The sequence below is a fragment of the Rhinopithecus roxellana genome, chromosome 12 (assembly GCF_007565055.1).
Source record: "Rhinopithecus roxellana isolate Shanxi Qingling chromosome 12, ASM756505v1, whole genome shotgun sequence".
In the NCBI taxonomy this organism is placed as follows: domain Eukaryota; kingdom Metazoa; phylum Chordata; class Mammalia; order Primates; family Cercopithecidae; genus Rhinopithecus; species Rhinopithecus roxellana.
Genome location: NC_044560.1, coordinates 125322268 through 125335553, shown reverse-complemented (window position 1 = coordinate 125335553; position 13286 = coordinate 125322268). Strand labels below are relative to the sequence as shown.

At 41.6% G+C, this 13286-nt stretch overlaps 1 protein-coding gene and 1 long non-coding RNA gene across 6 annotated transcripts in view; one reads left to right on the top strand and one right to left on the bottom strand.

Moving 5' to 3' along the window:
- Window positions 1–9506, bottom strand: part of LOC115900830 — an 80998-nt gene extending 71492 nt beyond the window's left edge. Inside the window, exons 1-2 of one of the 2 annotated variants that reach the window (XR_004060478.1) lie at window positions 9398–9506; window positions 5154–5208 (exon numbers count right to left, since the gene is read on the bottom strand). This is a non-coding gene — a long non-coding RNA (uncharacterized LOC115900830). Of the gene's footprint in view, window positions 1–5153; window positions 5209–8818; window positions 8922–9397 lie in introns of those variants that run through there. The other variant, XR_004060479.1, reaches the window with a different exon arrangement.
- SPATA6 (spermatogenesis associated 6) overlaps window positions 8020–13286 on the top strand; it is a 218428-nt gene continuing 213161 nt past the window's right edge. For all 4 annotated transcript variants that reach the window (XM_030942935.1, XM_030942936.1, XM_030942934.1 and 1 more), the window contains exon 1: window positions 8020–8265. In XM_030942935.1, the coding sequence (XP_030798795.1) occupies window positions 8215–8265 (51 nt within the window). In that variant the 5' untranslated portion in view covers window positions 8020–8214. The remainder of the gene's footprint in view (window positions 8266–13286) is intronic.

The window sequence follows — 13286 nt, the reverse complement described above, 5'->3', positions numbered from 1 at the left end:
AACGATAATTTCTCAAGATCATGTATCCAGTAGCATTCAAATTTCTGCAGTGGTCTCATAAACACTTCACATTAGGTTCACTTCAGTCTTTTTTAATCCATTAAGTCTTCTTTTCTTCTTTGCAATTTATTTGTTGAAGAAATAATATTGTATTTATTTTGCTGCTTGCATCACTATGGCTTTGTCTAACGAGTTACTTTACATTTTATATTTCCTGTATGTTGGTGACAGATTTGGATGCTTGATCAGATTCAAGTTTGATTTTTTGATATGAATGGTGATATTGTGTACTTCCAATTGCATCATCTCAAAGGACATACTGTTTTTTGTGACATTAAGATTGATCAGTGTGTTTGAGGGCTATCAGACTAATCTATTATGAAATTCCTCATCAGCTTTTCAGTAATGGTTTTAGCAGCCAAGAATATTTTAATTCTTTATTCTTATTCATTTATAGTGGGGATTTTTCTATAAAGAACTTTCTTTCATCAGCTCTTTGGTCACCCTGAGGTAGAGTTCAAACAAGATATTCAGGATAAATGCTTGATTTGTTTTATTTCTCAGTTTCAGAATGAATTGGTTCTTAAAGTCATCCAAATCTGACCAATGCTTTTTCCCCTTTGAATAACATTACCAACTATGAGTTTTCAACATATTTGATGTACTTCAATGCAATGCAATTATTATTTATTTTGTTGTTTGTGGTAGGCAGAATAATGAGCCCCCAAAGATGTCCATGTCCTAATTTCGGAAATCTGTGACTATGTTGTGTTACATGGAAAAGAGAATTAAGGCAATCAATAGAATTAAAGTGGCTAATCAGCTGACCTTTAGATAAGGAGATTACCCTGGTTATCTTGGTGGGCTCAATGTAACCACAAGGGTACTTAAAGGTGGAAGAGTGAGTAGGTCAGAGTGATGCAATGTGAGAAAGACTGGATGAGGAACTGCTAACTTTGAAGCTAGATAAAGGGGCCTATGAGCTGAGAAAAGCTAATGGGTTTTAGAAGCTGGAAAGGGCAAGAAAATGGATTTTCTCCTAGAGCATTCAGAAAGGAATCCAGCCCTACTGACCCCATGATGTTAGTCCAGCAAAACTTGTGTTGGACTTCTGAAATACACAACTAAAAGATAATAAATTTATGTCACTTAAGCCACTAAGTTTACGGTAATTTGTTATGCTAGCAATGAAAAATCAGTATAGTGCTTATCATCTCTGTGAGAATAATATTAATACTAACAATGGAACAGAGAAACTATTTCAATCAGCAAGGGTTTAACAGATTTGCCAAATTAACTTATAAAGACAAAATTTCTATATAGTTGCAATAACAAACTAGTAAAAATAACTAAAACTTCAGAAACTATTCTCAATATTATAAAGAGAAAAACTATAGTTAAATACCTAGGAATTACATAAGATCTCTATGGACAAAACTTGAAAACTCTAGTGAAGGACATAGAATATGTCTGACAGAGATACATTCCAGCCGGACATGGTGGCTCATGCCTGTAATCCCAGCACTTTGGGAGGCCGAGGTGGACAGATCACGAGGTCAGGAGTTTGAGACCAGCCTGGCCAATATGGTGAAATGCTGTCTCTACTAAAAATACAAAAATTAGCCGAGCATGGCGGTTGGTGCCTGTAGTCGTGGCTACTCGGAGGCTGAGGCAGGAGAATGACTTGAATCCAGGAGGCAGAAGTTGCAGTGAGCCAAGATAGCGCCACTGACTCTAGCCTCGGTGACAGAGCGAGACTCCGTCTCAAAAAAAAAAAAAAAAAAAAAAAAGAGATACATTCCATGCACTTGGGTGGGATGACATAATATTACAAAGATGTCATTTCCCTTAATTAATCTATAAGTTTAATGTATCATTGTCAAAATTCCAATTCCAGCTGGACTACTTGAGGAACTTGATAAAATTACTCTAAAATGAAAAGAAGCAATGAAGGATCACAAATAGCTAAATCTGTCTCCTAAAAGAGGAGACTTGCCAAACAGAAGCCATAGTAATAAACAGAAGCAGCGTGGTACTGTTGCAAGAATAGAGACATAGAAGACTGGAACAGAAGAGCAAGGTTGAAAACAGAACTTTGGTAGTTAATACATAAGAAAGGTGACACCACAAATCAGTGAGAGGAAGCACAGAATGTTTAGCAGGTATTGTTGGAAAATCTAGCATACTTTTAAAAAAGGGAAAACAACAAGAAAGCAAATCCTGGATTACTGTTTAACATCACGTACAAAAATGGAGTCTTGATAGAATAAACATCAAAATGTGAAAGGTAAACTATAAAGTTAATACAAGAAAACAAAAAATACAGTATGTTTGCATCTGGGGACTAGGAAAACTGTTTGTTTGTTTATTCTGAGACAGGACAGGGTTCTGTTACCCAAGCTGCAGTACAGTGGCACAAACATCACTCACTGTAGACTCGACCTCCTGGACTCAAGCAATCCTACCTTAGCCTCCCAAGTAGCTGGGACCACAGGCACGTGCCACCATACCAAGCTAATTTTGGGAAGACTTACTAAAATGTTAAAAACACAACACAAATATAAGGCAAAAATGATTGATTTACATCAAACTTAGGTTACTTCTATGAACGAAAGTACACCCTAATGGCTGGGCGCAGTGGTTCACGCCTGTAATCCCAACACTTTGGGAGGCCGAGTGAGTATTTCCCTTGAGCCCAGGAGTTTGAGATCGGCTTGGACAACATGGCGAAGCCTTGTCTCTACAGAAAACGCAGAAATTACCAGGCACTGTGGCACATGCTTGTAGTCCCAGTTACTTGGAAGGTTGAGGCAGGATTACCATTTGAGCTGGGGTGTATTAGTCCATTTTCATGCTGCTAATAAAGGCATACCCAAGACTGGGAAGAAAAACAGGTTTAATTGGACTTACAGTTCCACATGCCTGGGGAGGCCTCAGAATCATGGCAGAGGCAAAGGCACTTTTTCTTTTTTTTATGTTATACTTTAAGTTCTGGGATACATGTGCAGAACATGCAGGCTTGTTACATAGGTAGTATACATGTGCTATGCTGGTTTGCTGCACCCATCAACCCATCATGTACATTAGGTATTTCTCCTAATGCTATCCCTCCCCTAGCTCCCCACCCCCCAATAGGCCCTGGTGTGTGATGTTCCCCTCCCTGTGTCCACGTGTTCTCATTGTTCAACTCCCACTTATGAGTGACAATGCTCAGTGTTTGGTTTTCTGTTCTTGTGTTAGTTTGCTGAGAATGATGGTTTCTAGCTTCCTCCATGTCCCTGCAGAAGACATGAACTCATCAAAAGGTACTTCTTACATGGCAGCGGCAAGAGAAAATGAGGAAGATGCAAAAGCGGAAACCTCTAATAAAACTATCAGATCTCATGAGAGTTATTCACTACCATAAGAACAATAGAGGGGAAACAGCTCCCATGATTCAAATTATCTCCCACTGCGTCCCTCCCACAACACGTGGGAATTACGGGAGTACAATTCAAGATGAGATTTGGGTGGGGACACAGCCAAACCATATCATTCTTTCTCTGGCCCCTTCAAATATCATGTCCTCACATTTCAAAACCAATCATGCCTTCCCAACAGTCCCCCAAAGTCTTAACTCATTTCAGCATTAACCCAAAAGTTCATACTGAGACAAGGCAAGTCCCTTCTGCCTATAAGCCAGTAAAATCAAAAGCAAGCTATTTACTTCCTAGATACGATTTGGGTACAGGTATTGGGTAAATACAGCCATTCCAAATGAGAGAAATTGGTCAAAACACAGGAGTTACAGGGCCCATGCAAGTCTAATATCCAGCGAGGCAGTCAAATCTTATAGCTTCAAAATGATCTCCTTTGACTCTGGGTCTCATATCCAGGTCATGCTGATGCAAGACGTGGGTTCCCACGGTCTTGGGAAGCTTTGCCCCTGTGGCTTTGCAGGGTATAGCCTCCCTCTGGCTGCTTTCACAGACTGGCATTGAGTGTCTGTGGCTTTTCCAGGTAAATTGTGCAAGCTATTGGTGGATCTACCATTCTGGGGTCTGGAGAACAGCAGCCCTCTTCTCACAGCTCCACTAGGTGGCAACCCAGTAGGGACTCTGCATGGAGGCTCCAACCCCACATTTCCTTTCCTCACTGCCCTTGCACAGGTTCTCCATGATGGCCCCACTCCTGCAACAAACTTCTGCCTGGGCATCCAGGCGTTTCCATACATCCTCTGAAATCTAGGTGGAGGTTCCTAAACCCCAATTCTTGATTCTGTGTACTTACAGGCTCAACACCATGTGGAAGCTGCCAAAGCTTGGGGATTGCCACAGCCTGATCTCTATGTTGACCCCTTTCAGCCATGGCTGGAGCAGCTGGGACGCAGGGCACCAAGTTCCCAGGCTGCACACAGCATGGGGACCCTGGGCCCAGCTCATGAAACCATTTTCTCCTAGGCCTCAGGGCCTGTGATAGGAGAGGCTGCTGTGAATACCTCTCACATGGCCTGGAGACATTTTCTCCATGGTTTGGGGATTAACGTTAGGCTCCCCATTACTTATGCAAATTTCTGCAGCCAGCTTGAATTTCTCCTCTGAAAATGGGTTTTCCATTTCTATCACATTGTCAGACTGCAAATTTTCCAAACTTTTATGCCATCCTTCCCTTATAATACTGAATGCTTACAACGGCACCCAAGACACATCTTGAAAGATTTGTTGCTTAGAAATTTTTACTGCCAGATACCCTAAATCATCTCTCTCAAGTTCAAAGTTCCACAAATTTCTAGGACAGGGGTCAAATGCCCCCAGTCTCTTTGCTAAAACATAACAAGAGTCACCTTTGCTCCAGTTGCCAATAAGTTCTTCATCTCCACCTGAGACCACTTCAGCCTGGCCCTTATTGTCCATGTGGCTATCAGGCTTTTGGCCAAAGCCATTCAACAAGTCCCTAGGAAGTTCCAAACTTTCCCACATTTTCCTGTCTTCTGAGCCCTCTAAACTGTTCCAGCCTCTCCCTGTTACCCAGTTCCAAAGTCGCTTCCACATTTTTGGATATCTTTTCAGCAAAACCTACTCCACTGGTACCTATTTACTGTATTAGCCCATTTTCATGCTGCTGATAAAGACATACCCAAGACTTGAAAGAAAAAAAGGTTTAATTGGACTTACAGTTCCACAGGGCTGGGGCGGCCTCAGAATCATGCCAGGAGGCAAAAGGCACTTCCTACATGATGGCAGAAAGAGAAAATGAGGAAAATGCAAAAGTGGAAACCCCTGATAAAACCATCAGATCTCATGAGACTTATTCACTACCACGAGAACAGTATGGGGGAAACCGCCCCCAACACTCAAATTATCTCCCACCGGCTCCCTCCCACAACATGTGGGAATTATGGGAGTACAATTCAAGATGAGATTTGGGTGGGGGCACAGCCAAACCATATCATTGGGTAAGCAGAGGTTGCTGTGGGCCGAGATTGCACTAGTGCATTCCAGAGCCCGGGTGACAGGGGTAAAACCCTGTCAAAAACAAAACAAACCAAAAAAACCAAAAACCCCAAAACAAAACAAAGTCCTGGACAAAGTTTATAAAAAGACCATAAAGAGAGAAGATTTTTGTAGCATCTTAGAATTAATGTATTAACTAACCAGAATACACAAAACTCCTAAAAAAAGACAAAAATCCTGATAGAATATGGGGTAAAGCATTATGAGCAGATGATTTATCGTAAAGATAGAAAATCTTGTAAGCACATACAGACATGCTCAGACTCATCAGTAATCTGAAAAATTCAATAGTGAGATGACAGTTTATGTCAGTTGTGTTGGGGAAAACAAGAATGCTTGATAATGCCAAGCCTGGGAAGAATGTGGGGCCTTCAAACATTGGGAGCGTAGACTGGTATGGCATTCTGGACAGCAACTTGGAATTATTTGGTCAAACTGAGAATACTCATACTCCACGACAACAATTTGTCTTCTGTTAATCACAGACTATATGTAAAATTAAAATACAAACACAAAGTGGAAAGGATATTTGCAACATATAGAGTAGACATATCATTATTATCTAGAGTATATAAAGAACTGAGAGAGAGACCAACAGAAAAGGGGGCAAGATAACTACTTGGCAGTTCAATAAGAGAAAATGGAAAGGCTAACAAAACCAAAGGTACTCAACCTCAACAGTACCCAGAGATGCAAGATAAAACCACAATGAAATACCTAAAATACACACATACAAATGTACAAAAGTTAAAAATCCAAACACAAATGTTGCCAATGATGTGGAAAAATAAGAACTCTTATACATCCCCACCAGAAACATAACTAGGTACACTACTTTGGAAAATGGTGTCGTCTTACTTTTTAAAGTACTGCATGTGCAAAACCCTAATACCCAGTCAACCCACTTCTACTCTAGTACATGTGCATTAATAGACACAGACTTGTACTATGATGTTCACAACATTGTTAATAATAGCTAAAAATGAAAACAGTGTAAATGATCATCAATAGTAGGAAGGATAAATCAATTAATCTATATTGGAATACTGTCCAGCAATGGAAAAAACTTGAGCTACACAGCATCGCCAGTGGCTGAATTCCACAGCATAATATTAAGTGGGAGAAGCAAATCACAGAAAAATACATACAGTATTAATTCCATTCATATACTATCGATACCAGAAAACATTAAACAACATCTTGTTTAGAAATGCATACATGTATGGCAAAAGGAAGAGAATTATTGTAACAAAAGTCAGGATAGTGGTTACTTCCAGGGCAAGAAAGGCAATGTAATCGTTGGGGGCATTTTTCAGGTGCTGGTAATGTTTTATTTCTTAACCTGGTGCTAGTTGTACAGGTATTGTTCACATTATTATTAAGATAAACGTGTTTTAGGCCGGGCGCGGTGGCTCAAGCCTGTAATCCCAGCACTTTGGGAGGCCGAGACGGGCGGATCACAAGGTCAGGAGATCGAGACCATCCTGGCTAACACGGTGAAACACCGTCTGTACTAAAAAAAAAAAAAATACAAAAAACTAGCCGGGCGAGGTGGCGGGCGCCTGTAGTCCCAGCTACTCGGGAGGCTGAGGCAGGAGAATGGCGTGAACCCGGGAGGCGGAGCTTGCAGTGAGCTGAGATCCGGCCACTGCACTCCAGTTTGGGCGACAGAGCGAGACTCCGTCTCAAAAAAAAAAAAAATAAATAAATAATAAAGATAAACGTGTTTTATACACTTCTGCATGTATAATATATTTTGCAATACAAATTATTTTTAGCATGATTGGATTGGGCAATCTCTCAGGTTCTTTTTATCTTTGATGGTCTATTGCCAGGCCCTTCACAGCTGGACTTATTGTCGGCCCCTCATGGACAGTTCCACTTAAGCAATATGCATTAAGATGCATACACGGGTGATTTAGACAGGAAAACTTGAAGGGAAAAGGGAACGCGCTAACAAAGAGAATCACAGAATAGGAGACTAGGAGTATGGACGACATGATTCAAGCCCCTCTCCTCAGGGAGGCAATTGAGGTTAAACTTGAGAGCTCCTGGGTTTCAGTTCTGGTTCCGAATTTGATTTGGTCAAGTCTTTTCTCTAATTCCCAGTATCCTCATGCTGGCTTTGTAAACTGTACCATGAAATTCAAATAGGTGGTCTAATAATTATTATTCTCTTACAGTTGGGAAAACTGAGTCCACAGTGGGTCGCCACTAGCCCAAGGTGCCATCACCACATTGGAACTCAGGGCTTCCCTCCGACGTCCTTACAGGAACTCCAACTCTCTCAACTGAGCACTGTCCCATTATACAAACAGCTGCTCCCTTTCCTCTGGCTTTGGGCGCAGTTTGACGTCACAGAAGAGCTGCCTTGCCTCACCCTGCCCCTTCAGAAGCCCCGCCCCCTGCCCGGCTCCGCCTCGCTCGGCCGTTCGTCAAGCCCCGCCTCCAGAGCTCGTCCCCGCACGGGTGGCCCCGGGAACGCCCCGCGCGGCCTCTCTTCCGGCCCCGCCCCCCCGGGCTGCCATGACAACGAGTCTGCGCCCCGCGCTCAGCTGCTTCTCCGGCGGGACCCAGGCTGGACCGCGGGCCCCGGCCTGGGGGCCACTGCTGCCACCGCCGCCGCCACCTCGTCTCCTCCCCGTCCCCGCCCAGCCCCAGGTCTCCCCGCCTCACTAAGGCCAGTGGCTGGGGTCACTCCCCGCCGCCCCACCCCGCACGGATGCCGAAGGTGAAGGCGCTGCAGTGCGCCCTGGCGCTGGAGATCAGCTCAGTGAGTACCGGTAGCGCCTCCCACCTTCGGGCATTGGCTCAGGGACTCCCTCAGGTCACTTCCGAGAGCCCAGAATCACCCCCAAATCAACCTTACCCTCCGAATCATCCCTAGGGAGCTTCGACCCCACGCCCCCGCGGTCCTGCCACACCTCGCACTCTTGAGCGCCCTTCCACTCCGGCCACGCAGAAGCCTGACTCCTGCTCCGCTACCCTGGCTTCAAGCCGACTTCCAGCTTGCGAGCTTTCAGATCGTTCCCAAACCACTTCAGAGTTCCTTTCCTCGCTCCTAACTTTACAGTGAGAGAGAGTGTATGTGCGCAGCGCGGGAGCTTTCTTTTCATTCTTCTTCTGGGCTCCAGTTCTCTTAGAGAATTATTGCCCCTGCCTTTCCCACATATGGGGATGGGGGTCGCATTTCCTCCCGAATCCCTGCAAGCACACTACTTCGGACCAGTTTCAAACCCCTCATTAATGAAGGGGCCTTTCTTTATTCTGTCTTCAAAGGGGAATCTTCACACCCAACAACTGAAATGTGTCATTGCGCTAAGTACCTTGCCTTCCCTCGCAGGGCCTTCCAGGAAAAACCCAACGCCTCAGAGATCACTTCAGGCCCCTCCCGTCCCCAGACCCTTCCGACTTTGTGCCAGCCATTGCAAGAAAGGCCCAGTCAACTTTATGAGGGAAGCTCTTCCTTCCCCAAACTTACAGCCCCACCCCTGCACTCTCCAGACTTGCTCAAGAGGCTGTTTTCCTCCCTCCTCCTGTGGAAGTCCAGCTGGGGCAGAGACCCCACTCATCCAGTGAAGGGGCTGGACCTCTCCATGCTAGGAGAAAACTCTATCCCCCTTGTTGATCTCAGAATACTTCCAAGGGTTTTGAACTTCTTCCCCTGCATTCTTTAGAGAACCCTCTCATTCTCCTGTTCAGAGGAATACTCCAGCTTGTCTGTTCTGGAGGAAATCCCCGCAAGACCCTTTCCACACCCCATTTTAGTCGTGCAGGCACAGTTTGGAACCAAAATTCACCGTTCGGTCTCTTTTCACTCCTTACTCTCTAAGTTTTCTTATATATGTTGTCTTCTCTTTGATCTCCTAGCAAAACTTGGGGGTTGAGGGTGCTTAAATATTTACCATTACTCTCCTGGGTGCTGCAGCCAGGAGCCCTCTGCATTTCCTTCCTGTGCTCCCTGCTGGCCAGGCTCCACTTAACCCGTGCTTGCAGCATCCCGCCTTTCCTGGTTGGCCTTCCTCACGTTAGAATGAGGTTGCTGCAGCACAGAACTTAAACCCCTAGGGAAATCACAGGACTGTTTTAGGTCTTTTGTTAGATCTTAAAGAAGGGAAGTGTGGGTGGGGCAGAGTGTGAGGCAGTGGTGGTGAAGTAGAAATTTACCTTCAAGCCTGCAGAGATTTTTCTCGGAAACTCCGTAGCCCTAGCTTTACTTGTTTTCCTCCCAAAGCTGCCATTTTTGACAACTTTTTGTAAAGTAAAATTAGTTTAGCAAGAAGAATGCACAAAGCTTTCTCGACCTCCTCTGAAGGAGTTTCACTAAACTCCTTCAGAGTTCAGCCTTAATAGGTTTTGTTATTGGCTTCTTCCTCCTCCTGCCAGCTAATGGTGTTTAGCAGTCTGGTGAGTGCAGCTGCCTTACTGGCTGGCTGCAGCTTCCCTAACGTTGCCAATACAAACTTTCTAAGAGGAAGAGTACTCTGTTGTAACTGATTACTGCTTGAAGGAGTTGGAGGAATAGCTACATTTCTCCTGAGTATTAGTTGTATTGCAGAAAGTGAATGACTCTGTAATTCACTGTATAATGGAGCTTTGTTACTCATCAGAGCTAAAGAAAACTATGCAGGTGGAAATAATATTTTTCCCCAACAAACATTTAAGTCACAGAATTTTATAGTTCCGAGAAATCTTAGATGGAAATCATTGAATTCAATCCCTTTTTACAGCCAAGAAAATCGATGCTTAGCATGCCTATTGTTTGTCTAGGATTGCACAACTATTTAGAAGCAGATCTGCAAAATGTTCCTGAATTTCTGAACAACAAAAGCCTTTTAAAATGGCTCTGATGCTCAGAAGGAGCAAACAAACAACGCCCCCGCCCCCTCCAAAAAGAAAACCCCACTAGCAAATATACAAATTAAACATGTTTGATTGATTGATTAATTTGGCTTTGATTGAATAGAAAGGTTATATGACCCTAGATATTTTTAACATCTTCATTTTGATTTTAGTTTTTTTCTTGTCTATTTCCTTTTACATTTACATGGTTCAAGTTCAAGACTGTATAAAATGATATACTCAGAGAAGTGTTGCTTCCAGGCTCAAAACTATTTCCCACCTATACTCATCTGCTTTAAGAAACCATTTTCACTGATTTTGATACAAACAGATACACAAACTCTCTGTCACATACCACACAACACACACATATGTATATATATCTGTTTTTATGAAATAGGTAGCATATAAGCCATTCTGCATCTTGCTTTTCTTCGTTCAGTATGTCCTGGAGATCACTCTATCTATTAAAACTGGCATCTTTTCCCCCAACTTTTTAAATGAGATTTTTCAAACATACAGAGTACTTAGAAGAATAGTTCAATGCATACTGACCTATAACCCATGACCATGTACATTAATTTGATTTATCTCTATGTGTGTGCATGTTTATGTATAAATTTTTTTTTTTTTTGCTAAAAATTGAAAGAAAATTGACATAATGATACTCCACCTGTAAGTACTGCAGCGTGTGTCTTCTAAAAATAAGGATATTAGCTGGGCATGATGACAGGTGCCTGTAATTCCAGCTACTTGGGGGACTGAGGCAAGAGGATTGCTTGAGCCCAGGAGTTTGAGGCTGTAGTGTGCTGTGAGCACACTTGTGAATACCCCTGCACTTCAGCCTGGGTGACACAGTGAGACCCTGTCTCTGAAATAAGTAAATAAATAAATAAAATTAAAAAATAAGGAGATTGTCCGTATAACCCCAATGCCATTATTACACCTAAGATAATTGATGAGAAAATCTTAATATTTAGTTCATATTCAAGTTTTTCTGGTTGCCCCAAACATGGATTCCATAGTTACCTTTTTCAAACCTGGATCCAGTCAAGGTTTATATGTTGCCTTTAATTTACCTATTTGATTGATAGGTCTTTGTAGTTCATTTTAATATAGAGCAGTTCTTTTTTTTTTTTTTTTTTTTTTATTCCCACAATGTTCCCTTTTTTTCCTCAGTTGGTTTTGGTCAGTTCATACACTCATGTCACCATCATCCAGATCAAGATTTAGAACACTTCCATCACCCCTCGCAATTCCCTTGTTCCCCTTTCAGGTCCATTTCAGACAGAACTGCTTTTCAGAGAGAAATAAGTATATGAGGTGATGAAAATGTTAATTAGCTTGAATTAATCATTTCACAGTGTGTATACATGTAGCAAAACATCACTTTGTACAGTGTAAATGTATGTAAATTTTGACAAAAAAGAATGGATAAATATGTTGTAGTATACACAATATATGTTGTAGTATACACATACACTACTCCACAATTCAAAGGAACTACTGATAGGACCAACAACATGGATGAATCTCAAGAACATGCCGAGCAAAAGAAGTCAGATACTAAATATCACACACTATGTGGCTCCAATGTGAAGTTTAAGTACTGGCAAACTAATCTATAGTGATAGAAATCGGAATAGTGTACACACACACACCCTCACACACACACCTACCACATTTTCTTCATTCATTCATTCACTGATGAACATTTAGGTTGCTTCCATATCATGAGTATGGTGAATAATGCTGCAATGAATATGAGAGTGTGGATCTCTTCCGTATACTGATTTCCTCTGGATACATACCCAGAAGTGAGATTGCTGGATTATATGGTAGTTTAATTATTTGAGGAAATTTTTCTTTTTTAAAATTATTTGAGGAAATATACTTTTTATTATGGCGCTTCTAATTTACATTTCTACCAATGGTATACAAGGGTTCCCCTTTCTCCACATTCTTTCCAACACTGACAATTTTTTGGCTTTATTATAGTAGTCGTTCTAACATGTGCGAGGGGATATCTTATTATAGTTTTGATTTGCATTTATCTGACGGTTAGAGATGGTGAGCAACTTTTCATACACCTGTTGTCTGTTTGAGATACCTAGTCAGACCTCTTGCCCATTTTTAAAATTAGGTTTTTTGTTTTCTTGCTATTGAGTTGTTTGGGTCCTTACATATTTTGGATATTAACTTCTTATCAGATTTTCTCCCATTGTGTATGTTTTCTTTACTGTTGGTTGTTTTCTTTGCTGTGCAGAAGCTTTCTACTCTGATGCTGTCCATTCTCTTGTTGATGGTTGTTTGGCTTGTTTCCAGGTTATGGTTGTTACTGGATAATACTACTATGAATATTCATTCTTGTAAAAATCTTTTTGTGAACATTACCTTTTGAATATACTTGGCTCAGATATAGAATAGTTCACGTTGTATTATTGCCTGATTTTTCTTCTTTTTGTGGTGACATTCATTGTTTTCCCAATTTCTATAAACTGGAAACTAGGTGTTATCTCTAATTGCCTGTTGAAAGTGTGCAATCTTATTCTTCTCTACCCCTTCCATGCTTATTTTTTGCTGAAATTTTGTGTTAGTGGTAATCTCATCTGTGTTATACTTAAGTAATATGAAAGTAAAAACAGAAAGGTCTGGATGTATAACACAACATTTTATGTTGCCCAACAGAGCCATATGACACGAGAGAAAATATATTGCTAAGAGGAAAGTGTGACTTTTCTCAATGAATCTTTGGAGAATGATATGGTATGCTAAGTAACTTGTTTTTAAAGAGCATCAAAAGAATTATATTTTCCATCACTTACACTTTAAATCTTTAAAACATGTTATCTTTGATGGGAAGAAGTATTATTGCTGCTTCATCTCTTCTTTTTATATTGAATATTTCAATTTATATGAGCTTATTTGGGAAAATAGAAGGAAGATATTGGA